The sequence below is a fragment of the Pieris rapae genome, chromosome 21 (assembly GCF_905147795.1).
Source record: "Pieris rapae chromosome 21, ilPieRapa1.1, whole genome shotgun sequence".
Lineage (NCBI taxonomy): Eukaryota > Metazoa > Arthropoda > Insecta > Lepidoptera > Pieridae > Pieris > Pieris rapae.
In genome coordinates this window covers 8413507-8432194 of record NC_059529.1, presented here as the reverse complement: position 1 = coordinate 8432194, position 18688 = coordinate 8413507, and the positions used below count along the sequence as shown (strand labels likewise).

General features: G+C 38.3%; 3 protein-coding genes and 1 long non-coding RNA gene across 7 annotated transcripts; all 4 read left to right on the top strand.

The window, feature by feature from the left end:
• The first annotated feature begins 2197 nt into the window (after positions 1 to 2197).
• On the top strand, positions 2198 to 4435 carry LOC110993903 (membrane-bound alkaline phosphatase). Its single transcript, XM_022260306.2, has 3 exons — positions 2198 to 2566; positions 2644 to 3661; positions 3744 to 4435. The coding sequence occupies exons 1-3, from the start codon at positions 2216 to 2218 to the stop codon at positions 3995 to 3997; spliced, it is 1623 nt and encodes a 540-aa protein (XP_022115998.2). The 5' UTR covers positions 2198 to 2215; the 3' UTR covers positions 3998 to 4435.
• Positions 4436 to 5880: 1445 nt separating this feature from the next.
• On the top strand, positions 5881 to 8164 carry LOC110993901 (membrane-bound alkaline phosphatase). The gene is made up of 5 exons (XM_022260303.2): positions 5881 to 6029; positions 6119 to 6417; positions 6595 to 6960; positions 7057 to 7708; positions 7783 to 8164. Exons 1-5 carry the CDS (start codon positions 5963 to 5965, stop codon positions 7974 to 7976), a joined length of 1578 nt encoding a protein of 525 aa, XP_022115995.2. The 5' UTR covers positions 5881 to 5962; the 3' UTR covers positions 7977 to 8164.
• Positions 8165 to 8789: 625 nt separating this feature from the next.
• On the top strand, positions 8790 to 17176 carry LOC110993943. Of its 4 annotated transcripts, none has more exons than XM_022260375.2 (9): positions 8790 to 8990; positions 11400 to 11601; positions 11875 to 11920; positions 13358 to 13721; positions 13816 to 13994; positions 14076 to 14740; positions 15154 to 16570; positions 16642 to 16759; positions 16827 to 17176. In XM_022260375.2, the coding sequence occupies exons 2-9, from the start codon at positions 11545 to 11547 to the stop codon at positions 16933 to 16935; spliced, it is 2955 nt and encodes a 984-aa protein (XP_022116067.2). In that variant the 5' UTR covers positions 8790 to 8990; positions 11400 to 11544; the 3' UTR covers positions 16936 to 17176. The 4 variants fall into 4 exon arrangements, with proteins under 4 accessions (XP_022116067.2, XP_022116066.2, XP_022116068.2 ...); XM_022260374.2 differs by having other exon boundaries at positions 8790 to 9093; XM_045632940.1 differs by lacking the exon at positions 8790 to 8990 and adding an exon at positions 11014 to 11204.
• Positions 17177 to 17185: 9 nt separating this feature from the next.
• Positions 17186 to 18359, top strand: LOC110993919. Its single transcript, XR_002600203.2, has 2 exons — positions 17186 to 17661; positions 17777 to 18359. It is a non-coding gene; the product is annotated as an uncharacterized LOC110993919 (long non-coding RNA).
• Positions 18360 to 18688: the final 329 nt, after the last annotated feature.

Sequence of the window (18688 nt, the reverse complement as noted above, 5' to 3'; positions counted from 1 at the left end):
TAGTTTAGTAATAATTCTACACTATCAAATGTTCCTTGTTGTATTGACTGTGAAGATATAATATGCCGCATTTGTTACAACGACAAGGCCACTGGAGAAAAGGAGACTATCATTAAAATCATAGTTAATTATTTTTAATCAGAGCTTAATTTAGGTTTCTATATCTTTCTTAATGTTGCATATAAAATTAAGGTTTTGGATAGAAAAAAATATTATGTTTTACATTAGAACGCATTTTACATGTTTAGTTTAGGTAAGGTTTATTAAGCTCTTTATATAATTATTACCTTTTTATAAACTAATTATATACATTTGTCAACAGATCACTAAGTTGATTTTATTAATATAAATCTTTTAATCAATAATCTTTAAATTATATAAATCTTAAATCTTATTGAGGCGGAGTTTAAATTGGTTATATTATATTTCAGTTAATCTATTTTTAAAGATTTAATATTTTGCTAAATAGTCGGTATGCGTAATGCTAAACCGCCGGTAACTAACTGCGTCGTACATGTTGATTAACTTCCTCTGAACATAAAATAAGTTATGGCAATTTCACTTTCAACATTCAAAATTCAATTTACAATCAATGTAATGTAAAGAAATCAATTTAGATATGGTGTAGATATGTAGTTCATTGTGTAACTCACATTAAGATTTCAGCAGTTTCCAGCTTATCTATGATTTATATTGTTATACATTGTATTCTGAAAATATTTTTTTTATAATCAGTGGAATTAAAAAGATGGATATTGTATTCAGAAAAATAATTTCAAAAGAACTTTAATTTTTTATGAATTACAAAAAATAGGTGATATTATTTTTATGCGTTTGATATGTGAATCACATAATATCTAGGTGGCAAACGTCCTTATTGAATATAAATCTTTTCACACCCACATGAAAGACCTAAGTTTGAACACATACAAATTGGTAAATTAAATTAAAATTGTTTTTATTACATTAAATTAAAATTGTTTTTATTGTATCTCAATTTTTTTACATCAAAAAATTGCGGTGGAATTATGACCTCCTCACTAAAATAGATTTTGAGAACTTCTAGATGTTGTAGAAACCTTTTAATAGGTAAAAATAAATCTTCGCATGCTTTGTAACTGCCGACAGCGTTACAGATCTCAACGTTTTTGTTTCATCTTTGAAGTAGTTCTCTCAACATCCGTAGCACTGATGTTGTAACTTTAGTATTGAGCCGAACAAAATCACATTATTAGAATCAGGATCCAACGTGCAAAAGTCGGGCGCACGATATACTACAAGATGTCATCACGTGTCGATAGATGGCGTTCTTAATGGTATTCCATAGATAGAAAATTCTTGTAAGTCAAGAACGAAAATAGAATATTACGATGTGATTTTAAAAAGTAGTTAATTATTATAAGTGTTTATTATGTAAAGGGAATGCTGAATAGTATGTTTCGAAACTTTTTTAAGGCGTAATTTATAAGACAAACATTTTATCCATGAGGACTATGAATTTTGAGGGCTAGAAACCTATGTTTGGTGCAAGCAAAAGACCACTTAAGTAAAACTTTAATGAAGAATGTATTAAATTCAATTAGGCTGTCGTTGCGTAGTTAGTTATCACGTAGTTGAAAGATTAATTGTCCGTAATAATTACTATCAAAATTAATAATTCCACAGCGCTCTCTCTCCGTTTAAGTTCCAACTTAGATCCCAAATTTATAAGAAAATTAAACTGAGTAAGAAATAGCCTACGGTTAGGCAAAGTTTACGCGTATGTGTATGCTTAGTCTATACATGGTTGCGGCGGCGGCACTTGCAGATTCTTGTACTACGTAATAGTAAGTGGTTCTCTTTCGGACGCATTTCATAGTCATTGTTTTCGACATTGATGAATCAGATGAGCTGGTTTACTTTCTATTGAACAAGCATAAAAATATTTAGTTATAATTTTTAATTTGTGATTGCTTATTAATAAATCTTATGGCCGGTATGCATGACAAAATTATTTAATTATGAAGATGGAGTTAGCGAGGAATCAATGAATTATATTATGTAATATTCCACATAGTAATAGCTACGGGCCGACTTGACTTTACTTTGTTAAATAGACATTGGAATTTGAGTTTTTTAAACATTATCAGATATTAATAGCATAATAAATATGAGATAAAGCGCTATCATCGGCCTTATAAATAGAAACGTGCAGAGTATTAGGCACAACATCGTCATGTACACGGGAATGTTTACAGCGTTGGTTCTGGCGGGCGTCCTTGCGCTCGCTTCCACAGATAGCTATCACCCTGACGAGCCAGGGTCAGTGCGAGGTACAGTACGAGGTACAGTACAAAGAGACGAGCTCTCTGCATCCTTTTGGCAGGGGCAGGCGCAGGCGACCGTGAAGCGTCGCGCTGGAAGCGAGACGGGTCCCGCTGCGCGTAATGTCATCTTATTCTTGGGCGACGGCATGTCCGTGCCTACTCTCGCTGCCGCACGGACGCTGCTGGGGCAACGTCGCGGATACACCGGAGAGGAAGCAGAGCTCTCCTTCGAAACCTTCCCGACGTCTGGTTTGAGCAAGGTTTGTATTATTTTCTTAAAATGCAAAATATATTTTTATATAAGAATAAAACAGTGAAAAGTATGTGTATGTTGCAGACGTACTGTGTTAACGCTCAAGTCGCAGACTCTGCGTGCTCGGCGACGGCATACTTATGCGGTGTAAAAGCAAACCAAGGTACCCTTGGCGTGTCGGCTTCTGTACCGCGTTCGAATTGCAGTGCGTCATTAGACCCTGCTGCACGACTACAGTCTATCGCAGCGTGGGCGTTGGCGGATGGGCGCGATGCTGGCCTCGTTACCACCACTCGGGTGACGCATGCGTCGCCAGCCGCTACATACGCACGGGCCGCCAACCGCAACTGGGAAAACGATGCCAGTGTGCGTGCTGACGGGGCCGACCCGCAGCAATGTCCCGATATTGCAACGCAATTAATCACTGAAGACCCTGGTCGCCAATTTAAGGTGATACTAGGAGGAGGACGACGCGAATTTTTACCAAGCCATGTTGTAGATGAAGAGGGATCGAGTGGAACTAGGACTGATGGACGCAACTTAATAGAAGAATGGCGGTCAGACAAGATTGAACGTAATGTTACACATAGCTACGTTTGGAATCGAGAGCAACTGCTACGCGCCAATGCAACAATGCCAGAATATCTGATGGGTTTATTCGAGAGCAGCCACCTACGGTACAACATGCTCACCAATCCCACGACCGAGCCTTCTCTGGCTGAACTGACCGAAGTTGCTATACGAATGCTACAGAGAAACAATAAGGGTTTCTTTCTATTCGTCGAAGGTGGACGCATAGACCACGCTCATCACAGCAACTACGCGGAACTGGCACTGGATGAGACGATCGAACTCAGTGCGGCCGTGTCGCGTGCGGCTGAGTTGCTGGATGAGACAGACTCGTTGCTCGTGGTAACGGCGGACCACGCTCACGTCATGTCCTTCAATGGTTACGCAGCACGTGGAAGCAACGTCCTGGGCACGGCGAGAGGCACTGACCGAGACGGCGTACCGTACATGACACTGTCCTATACCAATGGCCCTGGATTTCGAGCTCACGTTGAAGGAAAACGTGTAGACGTTACAAAGGAGGAAAAATACGGTGAGGAATATATTTGATACTAGTGGCCAAGTAATGCTTAATTATAAAACCAAAATATAACCATTAAAATATTGTCGTCTAGAATCCAAGGAGTGGAGGTCTCACGTGGACGTTCCGTTGTCGTCGGAAACGCATGGCGGCGATGACGTTGCAGTGTTCGCGCGGGGACCGCAGCACGCTTTGTTCTCGGGGCTTTACGAACAGAATGCTATTCCGCACCTCATGGCCTACGCGGCCTGCATCGGTCCAGGCGAACATGTCTGCAATAATGCTCATATTGTAATACCTCTAAGTTCTCTACTATCTTCTCTGATATTGATAATATTCTGTAGATAGATTATAATTTAAAAAATTAACGCTCGATTGGTAAAAAGAAAACTATCCTCGCGACAAGTCGTCATTCTAATGTAATCAAATATGTTTTTAATTTAACAGAAAACTCATAAACGTTTTCCAAAATTAAGTAATAATACATTGATAACAATAGTTTTGCAGTGTCATAATATAAACGATAACAAGAGCGAGTTACGAGTCTCACCTAGATTTTTAATAAATTGTTACAATTTTACTGATGAAATGATAGATTAAATATAACAAATAAAGATGATAATTATTATTGATTATTCATAAAACGTATTTTTTACTTGTTATTCGTCATACTTACGCTGATTTATGTTAAGAATTTTAGACAATTAAAGAGAAAAATACTTTTACCACTAATTATGAAAAATAAATGATATGCTTATGAATGCCGCCAACCCCAGAAAATTAAAATGTTTATTCCTTACCGCCATTCCATTATATATATATTCCATATATTTATGGCATATTACTTTTCATATGAACTGTGTTAACACCATCAATGCTTAAACAATGGATAGATACAAAGTAAAAGCCGAACAGCGAAATTCGCTTAAAAAAAACTTCTTATTTAATTTAGTAAATAGGAATGTATATTATTAATTTTAAAAAAAATACGGATCCGAGTGAATGGTGGTGGTGGGTATTCGGCACAATGGATGCCAAATACTCGGATCCGAGACCGAAGGATCGCGATTGTTTAAAAAATGAACAGGACGCTTGCACAGATTCGAGTGGTCGGCACCGCTAATATGACCCCGCTTCACTCGGATCCGAGAAAAGATGTTAGGTATTTTTTTTAAATTTTAAAAATAAATAGAACAATGTGTAAAAAATGTTTTATTTGTTAATGAAGTATCAAAGTTTTTAATAAATATGGCTCTCACGGCTGCTCCACAGGAGGAAAATACTGTTTTGAGGTGAGGGTGTTGTTGTTGTTGAGGCAGGCCTCATCATCATCATGAGAGGTTCTTTTTCAATTCAATGGCTATATTGTGCAAGATTGCCAAAGCTACTTACTATATACATCTTGGTGTTTACTAGAGATGTTCTGAATCCCCTGACAATTAATACCTAAATCCAAACACCGAAACATCTCTCTACACAATTGTGACTTCTAATGTGGCCATAATTGTATGCTTCTTCCCTATGAGTGGTCACATTTATTACTAGTGTAAATAAATAAGGAGAGAAAGCATAGCCAGAGTCGACATGTAACCTACCATGAACTTATTCCCTCTGAAAACATTGTTTAAACGGCTTTTTATTAAAAATCCGTGAGTCATGGTTTAGGTTATGTCAGGCTTATACTAGGATGGCGGCTGGAATAACGTATGAACAGTTATGCCGACGTTATAATAGGTTTAGGTTATTCCAGGCTTATTAGTAGACATTTTGCTTATTCTTGGTATAAAATTTTATTCCACGTTTATTTGTACCACTGTAATATTTAGTTAAACCCAATCGTTCATTTTTAATATTTATAAACGTTTGGTTTACAAGTGACTCAATTGTGAAGTGAGTCAATTGACGTTTCTTGTAATGTGCCGAAAGCTATCAATCTGATAACAAAATTATTTCAATGGGAGTAATTCGCAGCAAATTCAATTAGAGGATCTGGCTTTGATAATATATTTTGTTGCATATTTAATTCAATTCATACTCTCGTTTGCCAGAATTATTATTAACAATTTAATTATTCCTAAGTCAAATAACGTTAATCTAAAAAGATTTAATACAATTTAGGGTGGACTTATCGCTGATATTTCCAAGTTATCTAAAACTTATCTAAAACTGAGTCTTAACTTATCATCGTGATATTATCATGAAAAGGAGATAAAAAGTGCAAATCGTATAGCATCTCAGCTTCCTTTGATTACATCTTTTAGTAAATTCACTAAGACTGTTACTAGCATTTGATCTTAAACAAGTGTTGTAACTATGTTGTGGAAGACCTTTGACATTTCTTTAATTTTATTAATTATTAGTATAGTAAAATGTTCTTCAGGTAAATTAAAGCACTAATATACTATATTATTAATAATTTCTGGAAAATTAGTTGTATATATTATAATATCAATATAATTGAAACTTCAGGCGATGAGTATCATAATACTAACGGAGAAATATTTCGATCGCAACGATATCTGCGTAATGAGGAAGAAAGGAACAGCGAATATTGGATGAACCAGGCTCAGGACAGTGTGAAGAGGCATGCGGCCCGCACTGAGGGACAGCCAGTAGCCTCCGCGCGTAACATAGTCTTATTCTTGGGGGATGGGATGTCAGTGCCCACGCTCACGGCCGCGCGGACGCTTCTAGGACAGCGCAACGGCCGCACAGGGGAAGAAGCAGAGCTTTATTTTGAAACCTTTCCCACGTTAGGTTTAGCAAAGGTATTCTCGAAGTCACGAAAGTGCTTTGCTGGCTTTTAAAGAAATATCAATTAAGCTATTTTGTTTTGCTTATTATTTCAAAAACTCAATCATATTAAAAAAAAATATTTTTAACAGCAGTAAAGTAATAAGTAAAGTATAATATAGGACAATAATAATATGGATATTTCATTACAGACTTATTGTGTGGATGCGCAAATTGCCGACTCGGCATGTACAGCGACATCGTATCTGTGCGGAGTGAAGGCAAACCGAGGTACAATTGGCGTGACGGGACAGGTTGAACGTGGAGACTGTCTCTCTTCTATTAACCCCCACAATCACGTGGAATCTATCGCCACATGGGCGTTGGCAGACGGTCGCGATGCCGGTATTGTGACTAGTGCACGAGTGACGCACGCATCACCAGCTGGTGCGTACGCGCGAGTCGCGCAACGAGATTGGGAAAGCGATGCGGATGTACGCAAAGACGGCCATCATTCCACTGCATGTCCAGACATAGCGTACCAGCTAGTGCATCAGCATCCAGGAATCGATTTTAAGGTCACCTTTTTTCTTAGATTTCTCTTATTTTTTTAGGATTATACAATTATTTTTTACACGTCGTAACATTATTTTCGCATTCTTAAAATTTTGCAGGTAATTCTTGGTGGCGGAAGACGGGAATTTCTTCCTAATAATACAGTCGATGAAGAAGGAACATCTGGAAAACGGCTAGATGGTCGAAACCTTATTAATGAATGGCAAATCGATAAAATAGCAAAAAATGTATCAAACGCGTATATATGGAACAGACGACAGCTGCTCAATATCAACGACCAGCTGCCAGAGTACCTTCTGGGCCTGTTTGAGGGTAGCCATCTACAGTATAATATGGAAAGAAACGCTGAGACAGAGCCGACGCTCGCCGAGCTCACTGAGACCGCTATTAGATCGCTCAGCAGAAACAAAAATGGCTTCTTCCTGTTTGTTGAGGGTGGACGAATCGATCATGCTCACCATGACAACCAAGCGACTCTAGCGTTAGACGAAACGATAGAGCTAAGTGCGGCAGTGGCGCGAGCTGCCGAGCTGCTAGATGAGACTGACTCATTGCTAGTGGTGACATCAGACCATGCACACGTTATGGCCTTCAATGGGTACACGCACCGCGGTGGAGATGTGCTGGGGCCCTCAGATTCGCTCGGGGACGATGGACTCCCCTACATGACCCTGTCTTATACAAACGGACCCGGCTATCGCGCTTCAAATGCTGTAGGAAGAGTAGATGTAACTAAGGACAAAGATTTTGGTACGCTATAAATATTTATTTTGCATTTTGATTTATGTTAAATCCGTTCTCTTATCATTTGTTCTCATGGGCAGGTTCAACGCAGTGGTTGTACCCAGCTAGTGTCCCGCTAGCTTCGGAGACACACGGTGGGGACGATGTTGCAGTATTTGCGAGAGGGCCACATCACGCTATGTTCTCAGGCCTGTACGAGCAGAATGTTATACCCCACCTAATGGCCTACGCGGCTTGCATCGGCCCCGGGAAACATGTCTGCGATGATTCCTAAGCTACTGCTTTAACATTAATGTATTGATTTGTTTTATTTATTATGTATTGAATCTAAAAAGAACAATTGTTTTAGGCTAAACTTTTTTCAAATAAAATATTCAACTTCATTTATATCCGGTATATCGGTTGCATCTTCTGGGATAAAGAGCTTGTTCTTGTTGTGATTAAAAACAATTTATATAAAAAGTGTTTCATTACATTGAACTAACTTACCTTTAATACATTTAGATAATTAAAGGTGGCTTAATAATGTTATGGACCTTAACATTTTTAACAATGAATGTGATTGAAAATAGGCCTCGTATAAATTGAATACGAAATTCCACCCGTATCACCTCGACGTCCACCGTTCCAAAACTGCGCGTTTTTCTAGGCAGTTTTAGACGCGCACCACCACTTTGTGGAACCAGCTGCCGACTGAAGTATTTCCGAACCAATTCGACTTAGGGTCCTTCAAGAAAAGAGCGTACCAATTCTTAAAGGCCGGCAACGCACTCGCGAGCGCTCTGACATTGAGAGTGTCCGTGGGCGGCGGTATCACTTAACATCAGGTGAGCCTCTTGCCCGTTTGCCCTCTGTTCTATAAAAAAAAAATACTACATCACCTCACAATTGCATGGGCACTTCGTCTCACGTGAGTCTTTTGTAAAATAACCGCATTTGCTACAAGGGGATGTTCTAGACAGGTGTAGGCTAACCCATTAAACTAACAAGACTCTTGTTGGTATTTGAAGAGCTCTCAATCAATTTATATTTTATTTATGAATGTGAACATAATTTTGAAATAATTTCAGCACGATTATGTTCTTAGTTAATACAAAAGAAATGAATTCTCTTCCTTTGTATAAACGTCGAAGGAACTATCCCCGTTCACCCCACAGGAACGCGGGCGCGCGGCAGTCGGTCCCGACGACGGGTTGTGAGAGGACTCGTCACGTGTCTTTCTGTGGCCCTTACTTTACAACTTTTCGTGGTGCATATTCCGCTGTTCGAGTAACGACATACACCATGTGTGAGTTAAAGTGCATTAATTATTTTATTTCTGTGTGAGGTCTTTTATGTTTGTGAGTGTGTAAGTGTCATGAACTTATAAATTGGCAGCTAATCACGACAAGGTGAGTTATTTACACTGATATAATTATATTCTGCATGCTTGTCATGTGGTTATTCTAGGTATATCTATCAAGATAGACCTAGATAACCACATCGTTATCAGACATAGGTAATACTACATTGTTTTGAATATTATAGGACTACAAAAGGCTCTAGACATTTTGCAGATGCCGCTAAAAATAAACTCATTCAATCTTTTCATCGAATACGCAGCTATTTAGCGAATTATTAGAACAAAACAGTGTTATGTGGCTTTCAACTTCCTAAGCGTCTTGGCCAAAAATAAGACTGATTACAAGAGTGATGTGACAGCTTACAAATATGTATATGCAAGATAACTAATAATAACAAAAAAAACTTTAAAAGGAAAAAAAAAAGGTTGGAATTGTTATGCCATAGTGAGGGCTCGATAATGGGCGGCACATACATAATGCTTATAATTAATACGTTTACAGAAGGATAACAGAAAATACTTAAATTATAAATAATAACAAAAGAACTTGTGAAAGTGATAACAGAATGCCCTTCCAATAATCGGATGGCCTTTCCTATAAACATCAAGATCGTTCTGACCCTGCAGCCGACTGCACATTCTAGTCATTCAGCTTAGTGGAGCGTAGAAAGCTAAATACGAGCGCAGAAATGTGTCCGTTTCTTTGTCGTGGTCTCTAACCTCAAGGAACACAAATGCTCAATTTAAACATTATTTTCGATGGACTTCATAGTCGAAGTTCCTCACGACACTATAGTATGCCAGAGTACTTGGCACACTAGAAGAGTACTTCTTGTTTATATCCATCATAGTGCTACATTTTTAAAGCTTTGTAGCTGCTTATGACAAAACCCAGAGAAGATTATAATTATGTTTATAGTTGTGTACTTAATTGGACGGCAGGTAATTAAATAGAACAATATGTATATTCCATAAAAGATATTATCAATCCACCGCCAAGCGTCCGTCGAATTATTGTTGCGGATTGCCTAGCACCTTCATATAATACCTAGGTTAGTAGTAGTACCTGTTTCGTAAGAAAGTACCATATCTTGCTTTGTCGAGTTCATGTTGAGATTTGCGAGATATCTTTTTTGTATTGTTTAATATGATTGATTGCTAGGAGTAATACGTTTTAGATTTTGATAAGATCTGTGTATTTAGGAAGTAGCTGTGCTCGATTTGCAAACGTTAGTTTGAGGCTCACCAATATTAATAATTTGCTCGTTAATGCGCTCGTACTGGACCGTTATTTTATGAAATTGTATGAAAACTATAGCTTCTCCTAACCCATTCACTGAAATCAAATGATGTCAAAGGCCTTCAAAATTACATACTACACATAAATAATGTAATCATTTGCAAAAGAACTATTATTATCGGTTTGACAAAAACCGCTTTGGATTCAATAATATCTGTATCTTTATACAGGATTATTAAACTACTTATAATGTGCGAGCTAATCGCGGTCTCTTGGTCACCGTATGCATTAGTAAATGACAAAGAAAATATGTAGAGTTGTGTGCTCATGGTGCAGTTGCGTATGGGACAGGATGGGGTGGCCCCTAATTGACTTGTTTCGTATAAAATTTAATTGGATCGATCGATACGCGATCCTATTGTCGCGAGATTTCAAGTGCCGCTCGTTAAACAAGAGAGCTTTATTTGCGTCGTATCGACTTCGAGTATACTCGGTATACTATATATATATATATATATGTATATATAGTATATGTATATATAAGTATATGGTATACACATTGTACACCCTGCACGTCGTGTAATGTCACAATAGTCTTTGTAACAAGGTAATAGATTGTTATACATGTGTAAAGTAATTAGATTAGAGGGATATAAAATTATCACGGCCGATATTGGAGTTGATGTTGCGATAACATCTATTGAACGAGTGATGCAAGACAAGATTAGATACAAACGTGTTCCTTTTGCGACGGACTGATGGCGGTTGCGTGTTATTGAGATGTTTCCTGGTTTGGATAATTCGACTTAATGCCGTATTAACTATGTTTTCAACTAACATTCTTCTTCTTCTATTCCCGAAAATAGTCATCTTTGCGTAAGAACTAAAAAAACAAGTTATTGGTGGCAAATTTATGAAAGGTATGATGGATCCGATTATGATTCCATTTCCTGACATCTGACATCGGACCGTTTTATAATCCGATAGTGATCAAAATTGTTCAATGTATACGTACATATTATAATATTTTGGAAAAATCTAAATCTTCCAAAAAAGTAAATTAAGTAGTTTTCGATTGTAACATTTTTTGTACAAGGTCACGTATTTTGTTTCAGATGAGGCTCATAAGTCGCAGAGAGCTTTCGTAAAGAGTGTGGTGTAGTGTGCAGAAGTTAAGTGTGTGCTGTAGGGTGAGGAAGTGTAGTGTGACGAAGGTGGGGGTGAGATGTGATGTGATGGTGTCTCATAGAGGGGTACACGATGGCAGACGACAATACTATCATCGAAGGCACTGTCAAGTTTCGCGATGGGAAAAAGGTAACTTTTCTGAATATTAAATTATTTGTAGATTAGATAGAGACAAGACTTATGTGTTGGTGGTTATTTGAAATATTTCTTTATATCTGATCTAATATATATTATAATGTAACCTTACCTCATCGAACATATTCCCAGATAAGAATTGATAAATCGATCTAAAGGTGTTGGTAAAATTTGTATGTATTTATTTACCTGTTATGGTTTTTTGTACATTTCTTTATAAACGACTATTTAAATGTTGGTGTACGCATTTTCATGTGCTTGTTGCAGTGGAAATCCCGCTGGTGCGTAATGCGGAAACTATCTCCTGTCGCAGGTGAGACGTCAACACGAATACTCCTCTCACCATTCCGTTCCATTTCGACTACATGCATTCGCAGCTGTATTTACTTAGTATAAGCTTTTGTATTTATTTTTGACTACAACATTCTATATTTAAAAAAAAAAATTACTTCGAAACGATGTGATGATACGTAAGTTTAAAATTATAAAGTAAAGTAGTAATAAAAGTAATAATTAAAGCAAATTTGCCAGTCGTTGGAGATATTTTAGTTAGATTTATTATACGGAAGTCCTCACCCATAGGTACACCACCACCACAGTATTACCATTTGCCACTTAATTTTGTCATGTTAGGATAGTTTTTAATAAACTTTTTAAAAATTCCTTTGGTATATTTGTAGTTTTCTTAGCAATCGGTGAACGGTAAATAAACTACTGGTCTAACGGTCATCGATATGAAGCAATTCAAAGCTAATGCTGTCGAGTATCGTTCAATAATCAAATATTGCAATTTATTTGTGGACGCGGTGCATCGAATATGCACTAATTAACAACTCGTTTTAAACAAATTAATAACCGAAACCTAGTATAAACTAATATTTCATCTATTTGAGCACATAAGCGCCTGACAGCAATTGCTGACGATTACAACATTTTTATTAACATATATTAATTGAATTTGATAACATAATTATTCCTTTATATTAAAATAATATGATTTTCAGGTAACTTTGTGTTTAAGATAACACTGTAATACATTATTTGCTATGATATATATTTTATACATATTAATTTATCGAGTGAACCATGTATTAATGTAATTAGCGTAGCTTATCTATATAATGAAAGAGATATCAAATAATTGATTTAGACGCATGACTGTAAAGCGCACACGACCCAAGTCAGTTCGCACAAGGGGACGACGTGCGCCTACAAAGCATTCCACTGCGATCGTTTTCGACTCCATAAAACACGAAGAATAGAAACCGATTCCAACGATCTCCCCTTCTATCTCACCCCGTCCGAACACATCACCCCTCCATAGAACTACGTTAGCGTAATAAATAATCTTATATATAAAATTCTCGTGTCACAATGTCAGTTACCATACTCGTCCGAAACGGATTGACCGATTTTTCTCAAATTTTATACGCATATTCAGTAGGTCCGAAAATCAGTTACCATCTATTTTTCATACTCCTAAATATAAAGGGTAGTCCACCCTTAATTTTTTTTTAATTTTTAGATATTTATTTTTTATGATGCAATATATTTATATTATAAATAATATTTATATATTTTTTATTATAAATAATATACATGGAAAACGACGTATGCTAGGTCAGCTATTTATTTATAAAATTAGACGGGGCAGAAGTATAACTTAAAGTTGTCTATATAATGCACACATCTGCATTAACGTAGACGACGTGCAGGTTATGAACGATGCGAACATGTGTGCGTGTTGCAGACTGCGTACACCTGTTGCTGTACCGCGACGCTCGCGCACTGTGGGGTGGAGCAGCCAGCAAAGCCGCCCTGTCGCTGCAGCGTTACGTAGGCTGCGAAACTGGCTTCACCCTCGACAAACATTCTCATACGTTGGCACTGCTCTGTGCCGACTTTACGGCTGTGTTGGCCTTCGAGACCCGCGAGCGCCTTATGCAATGGCAGGTGAAACTGGCGGCACATTTAGGCGACCCGCGCAACTACCTAGTTCTGCTGGGTAGTGGTAAGCCGGGGCCTGCTCGACTGCACCTCCATCGCCGTAGTTGTGCTCTTTCAGTGGGTGTACCACCGCGATTACTGGGCGTCTGGAATATCGCACATCTTAGGTAAGAAGACTTCCTGGACTACCTACTAACTCAGCTATATACTCTGACTATTACAATAAAAACTACTTCGTGATTACAATTATCCTTTCTTTAGGCGCTACGGTGTCGTTGATGGAAGATTCTGTTTTGAAGGCGGCTCCCACTGTGGCAAGGGGGAGGGGCTACACATCCTAATCTCGGACCAGTCGTCAGACATTTTACGAGACTTTGATCTTGCTTCTAGGGGACAGCTCTCACCAAAACGAAGAACAAGTTCGTCGAAAAAAACTGACGGTATTATTGAATTTATTTTAGTTAGTGACAGATTTATACCACATATTTATACCATAAGAATTTATTTATTTTCGTTTGTAGGTTTTGAAAGCCCGAAGTCTCAAAAAGCTTTTAGGGTGAACACCCGGGTCGAGGTAAACACAGTAGACAGATCACTTCCTCCGACCGACTTACGTTTGTATGAAGATCCGTGTAGCGGTGAAGAGCCCGGCACTATATCCCCATACTGGCCCTTCACTGAAAGGCACTTTGATGACATGGGGTTGGGAGACACATCCTCGGTCAACGATATGACGGACGGTAATGATCCCGCTCCTTGGAGTGCCAACGGACACGTAATGTTGGAGAGATGTATGAGTTGTATTTCAAAACTGGGCGCTCTTTCAAGATCTTCAACTGCTGCATTGACTCCTGGCGCAAAACACTTTAATCCCGCTTGGACGATGGAAGAAGTAGACGAATCTAACAAAAATGACGTGCCATGTGAGAGGGAAAGTGCTCTAGAATCCTTAGTGAATCCTCAAGATGGAAATATATGTCGCTGTAGCGTGGAACACATTCCAGACCGACCTCCAAAACCCACGACACTAGACTTAAAATTGACACGAAAACCGCCGATGCCACTGCCCGTTAGATCTTTTAGTCACGCACAATTATCATCAATTGAAGAAAACTCTTCATGCCTCTCTTCTTCTAGTATAGGACCGTATGAAAATTATGATGTCCCAAAAATACATTCAGCAGAGGTAATTGTTTAATCTATTGGCTGACAGACTTTGGTTAAGTATGGTCCTTATATTTTAAAACCGTAACACACGTCGATCCTAAGACCACTGCTATTATTTATTTTGATTCTATAAAATAACTAAGAGAAAAAGTTAATAGGATGTTAGAAAAGTAAGCAAGCTCCCTAAGTCAGCTTCATAATTGTCAATCTCTAATTTCGTAAACCTTAATTTTTTATCCATGTATCGAATTTTTTGATGCCCCCCTGAAGCAGTCAGGTCAGACAGCCAGTCTTTATTGTTATGCTGGTGATAGTTGTTCAAATTGTTGTTGCTACCTTGGAGCAACTCATGTTCATTAATTACTTGTACAATATTCACAGTACCTTTTAAGAATTGCGTGAAATGAAGCACTAAAATATGTAAATTTTCAGGTCGAAGGTGAATATTATGATACACCTAAAAGACTTAAAGAATGTTTAAATAACGAGTTATTTAAAATGACAAAAAGTTCTACAATGAATACAATAGTAATGAAAAAGTCATGCGGCTGTTTACTTAAATTTGGCAAAAAACCAAAACCACCAACTGTGATAGACTCAGACGAAACGTTTCAACAGTCGAGTTGCCCCTGTCAAAAAGTTACAGATTGGGCGAACAACTGGATTAAGTTACCCTATTGCAACAAGACTCCTGACAACCCACGAAACTTAGTATCTTTTAAAGAAACCGTTAAACCTACCATTATCGACAAAAATGCATTGTACGCCACGATAGATCTCTCTCAAAAGACACGAAGAAAATCTCTTCAATATGAATATTGTATTCCAAATAGCATCGAAAAATCCAAGAGTTTAGAATATACTGAAATCGACGAAGGGCCACTTGCTAACTATGAAAATTTGAATTTTGCTCTATCTTTAGAACATTACGAAAACGCTAAAGAACTTTTCAAGAAAGCCGGTGTGACTCAACGTGAACTTGACGCATTGAGCGCCAATCTGAATCGAACAGGTATTAGACCCAAAGAACGAACTACCGAAGACGAAACTATGTGTACAAAGTGTGGAAATCCTCAAGAAAAAGAGAAGCGTCTCAAAGGAACTTCGCACGATGAATATTTGATGATGCAGCCCAATACTACAGACAGTATCCACTTCGAGCAAGAAAAACCGTTGCCATCCGGGTACACCCCGATGTCGCCCATAAGTGGTTTTACTTTTCACACTTTAAAGCATCCTGCAAAGAACCCAATCAGTCGATTGCTGGATGAAAAGTCTGCTAGTAACCCCACTCTCTGCGGTTCAGAGGAGACCAAGGCCCCGGCCGAAGACGGCGAACGAGTACAGCTTAGAGCGGTCAGAGAACGTACCGATCGCCGCAAGCGCTCCAGTTCCGCAGACTCCTCTCGTTTCCTTGAGGACGTTAAAGAGTTCGAAGGCAGCCGCGGGTCAACTTCTTCCATCGAAACGTTGCGCGACATCGGTGCGGGTGCTACACCCTGCGAATGCGCCGCAAAGCACTCGGATGCGGATAGTTCGGAGGCTTCCAAGACTAAGGGTACGGTGATTCCATCTGGTAGCAACAGGGATTCGTCTAGCTCCAACGATTCCGGAGTATCGTCGTGGTCGCTTCGCGGTGATGCGTGTACGGCGGGCGATTTTGAACTTCCAGCAACGACGGCGGCGGCACGACGTCGGTACCGTTCGGCACGGAGAGCGCACGCTCCGCTCCACTCGGCCCCGCGCCGCTCGCGCTCCAGCGGCGGGGTCCGCAACTCGCCGCCACCCTCGCACAAATGCTGCTCCGCTGAGGCCGAAGTACCTGTCCTTACTAATAAGCCACTTCGAGGTAAAATATCACTAATTCATTTACTGAAATTGTTTTAAACTTCGTTTAGTAAGTGGTAAATGTGTTTGCAGGCGTAGCGGTGACGGACAGCCGCAGTACGTCAAGCGGCACCTCGGACATGTCAGACTACATCGAAACCCTCTCTATTTGCTCTTCACATTCGTCTTCCGACACGCCCGTTACCATGAGGTAACGCATAACTTCTACTATCACTAGTGGCTGAAACGGCACCATTTAACTAATTCTGTGTGCGCAGGGTGGTCCGGCATACGACAAGTACGCTGCGGCCGCGTTCGGGCAAGGAGTATAGCCCGCTAGCTGCGGGATTGAGGGCCGCCAACCAACCCTACCGACACTTACCCTGAAACAACAGTCTTATTCCTCCTATTGATTTCCAATTATCATAATTTTATTACTATTCACCTACGAACGTAATCTATCGAAAAAAATACTGTAATTGATCAAAGTATTGAAAAAAAGTTTTTAATTCGATAGACTAATGTTTAAGCTTAAGCTGATACTTAATTAACCTTGATTTTTTCTTTGGTTTAATACGTACATAAAAATCTAAAATGAATTTCAAGCTTTTTTTACTCTTCATAGTATACTATAATATTATTCATGCCATAAAAATTTCTAGTCATATTAATATATTTTAAATTAAATTATATTTAATGATATTATATAATTGAATATAATATTAAAAAACAAGTTCATTTCTGATGACTATTTCTTTTGTTAGTATATTATTTTTGTAGAGAAGGTCCGTCCACTCTCGTTTTGCTGTCTCCGCTAGGACTCACTTATATCGTATTATCATGTAATTAATATATCAAATGACACGATAACCTGATACCATGTAATGTTTCATTATCATTCAGTCGCGGTGCACGCGCCGCTAATCAGCTCGAAAGTACATAATCTAGTATATAATCGGCTACGACACGACTATCTGTTACATAGGATAAGGATATTAAACTTTTTTTTATTGTATAAACTTATATAAACTTGTACTCTAACTTTTATCAAAGTCGAAAACGTTTTATTAATTACTATTGTTAAAAAAGAAAACTAAACGAATTATAGAACAGGTACTGTTTACATAACTATTCGGTCGTCGGTTCGATTTCACCAATTTCCACCATCACACGTGGATTGCTTTATAGTCATTTGTAATAGTATTATACGTACATACATATTTTTTAGAATGAACGGGTTGCACATTGCAGACGGGCGGTCAGAGAGAGAAGGCACCCGAAATGCAGCGATGTAATGTGTTTAGTGTACGCTCGCCGGTAGGCAACTGTTTACAACGATGCTCGTATCTTGTTATAATGAAATTTTGATATTAAGAGTTTATTTATTGTAAGTTAATTCTTTGTGAATAATGCATTTTCAAGTCTGAATGTGTGTGTAGTTGAAGTCGGGTCAACCTCTTCCTAACAATTCAGCGGCCAAGCGTCCTTTGGTCGTTTAATCGTGGGATTCTGATGAAAAGGTGTCCGCGATGGTTTCGCGGCTCGATGCAGTTGATTTTAAGCTATCTTTTTAAGGTTTACAAATCGTGAGGCAACTTTCAAGTCTTGACTGCAACGAGCCCGGGGTCAGTGTAACTATAGCAATAAGCGGTGCAACAAAAGTTGATCGCGTATAAAGTATACAATGCCGTAAAATAACTACTAAATTGATAGTGATATCGTCGAATTCGACGGTTGTTTAGATTTACGCTAGAATGAATTTATAACTAACTAATGTTAACTCGAATTTCCGAATAAAAAAATGAACTGGATCATGGTTTTATTATCCCATTAATTGAACGGCCCTTCACGTAAACACGTTGATGTGTAAGAAAATTCTATTTCTTGATAGCAAATATTAAATGACATTTATTTGTAAGTACCTATAGTTTATTGCTGTACTTCTAGGTTTTTAAGCTAGTATAACTATTATCACATCAGTTATTAGTTTATATTGGGTTTTTACAAATCACAACTAGGTACTTTATTCTTAATACCCCACTGTCAGTGGTTAAGAGGAGACCAAACAATTTTTTTGTCTAAAAATAAAAAATAAAATTTATGGGTTTACCGTTAATGAAGGAATAAAGACGATGATAAC

What these genes read in the sequence shown, in the direction of transcription:
- LOC110993903 (XM_022260306.2), top strand. Translation starts at nt 2,216, where the DNA reads ATGTACACGGGAATGTTTACAGCGTTGGTTCTGGCGGGCGTCCTTGCG. An exon ending in CGACGTCTGGTTTGAGCAAG is followed by an intron (nt 2,567 to 2,643) that starts GTTTGTATTATT and finishes TGTATGTTGCAG; the next exon opens with ACGTACTGTGTTAACGCTCA. An exon ending in TACAAAGGAGGAAAAATACG is followed by an intron (nt 3,662 to 3,743) that starts GTGAGGAATATA and finishes ATTGTCGTCTAG; the next exon opens with AATCCAAGGAGTGGAGGTCT.
- LOC110993901 (XM_022260303.2), top strand. Translation starts at nt 5,963, where the DNA reads ATGTTGTGGAAGACCTTTGACATTTCTTTAATTTTATTAATTATTAGT. An exon ending in CCACGTTAGGTTTAGCAAAG is followed by an intron (nt 6,418 to 6,594) that starts GTATTCTCGAAG and finishes ATTTCATTACAG; the next exon opens with ACTTATTGTGTGGATGCGCA. An exon ending in AACTAAGGACAAAGATTTTG is followed by an intron (nt 7,709 to 7,782) that starts GTACGCTATAAA and finishes TCTCATGGGCAG; the next exon opens with GTTCAACGCAGTGGTTGTAC.
- LOC110993943 (XM_022260375.2), top strand. Translation starts at nt 11,545, where the DNA reads ATGGCAGACGACAATACTATCATCGAAGGCACTGTCAAGTTTCGCGAT. An exon ending in TACTAATAAGCCACTTCGAG is followed by an intron (nt 16,571 to 16,641) that starts GTAAAATATCAC and finishes ATGTGTTTGCAG; the next exon opens with GCGTAGCGGTGACGGACAGC. An exon ending in GACACGCCCGTTACCATGAG is followed by an intron (nt 16,760 to 16,826) that starts GTAACGCATAAC and finishes CTGTGTGCGCAG; the next exon opens with GGTGGTCCGGCATACGACAA.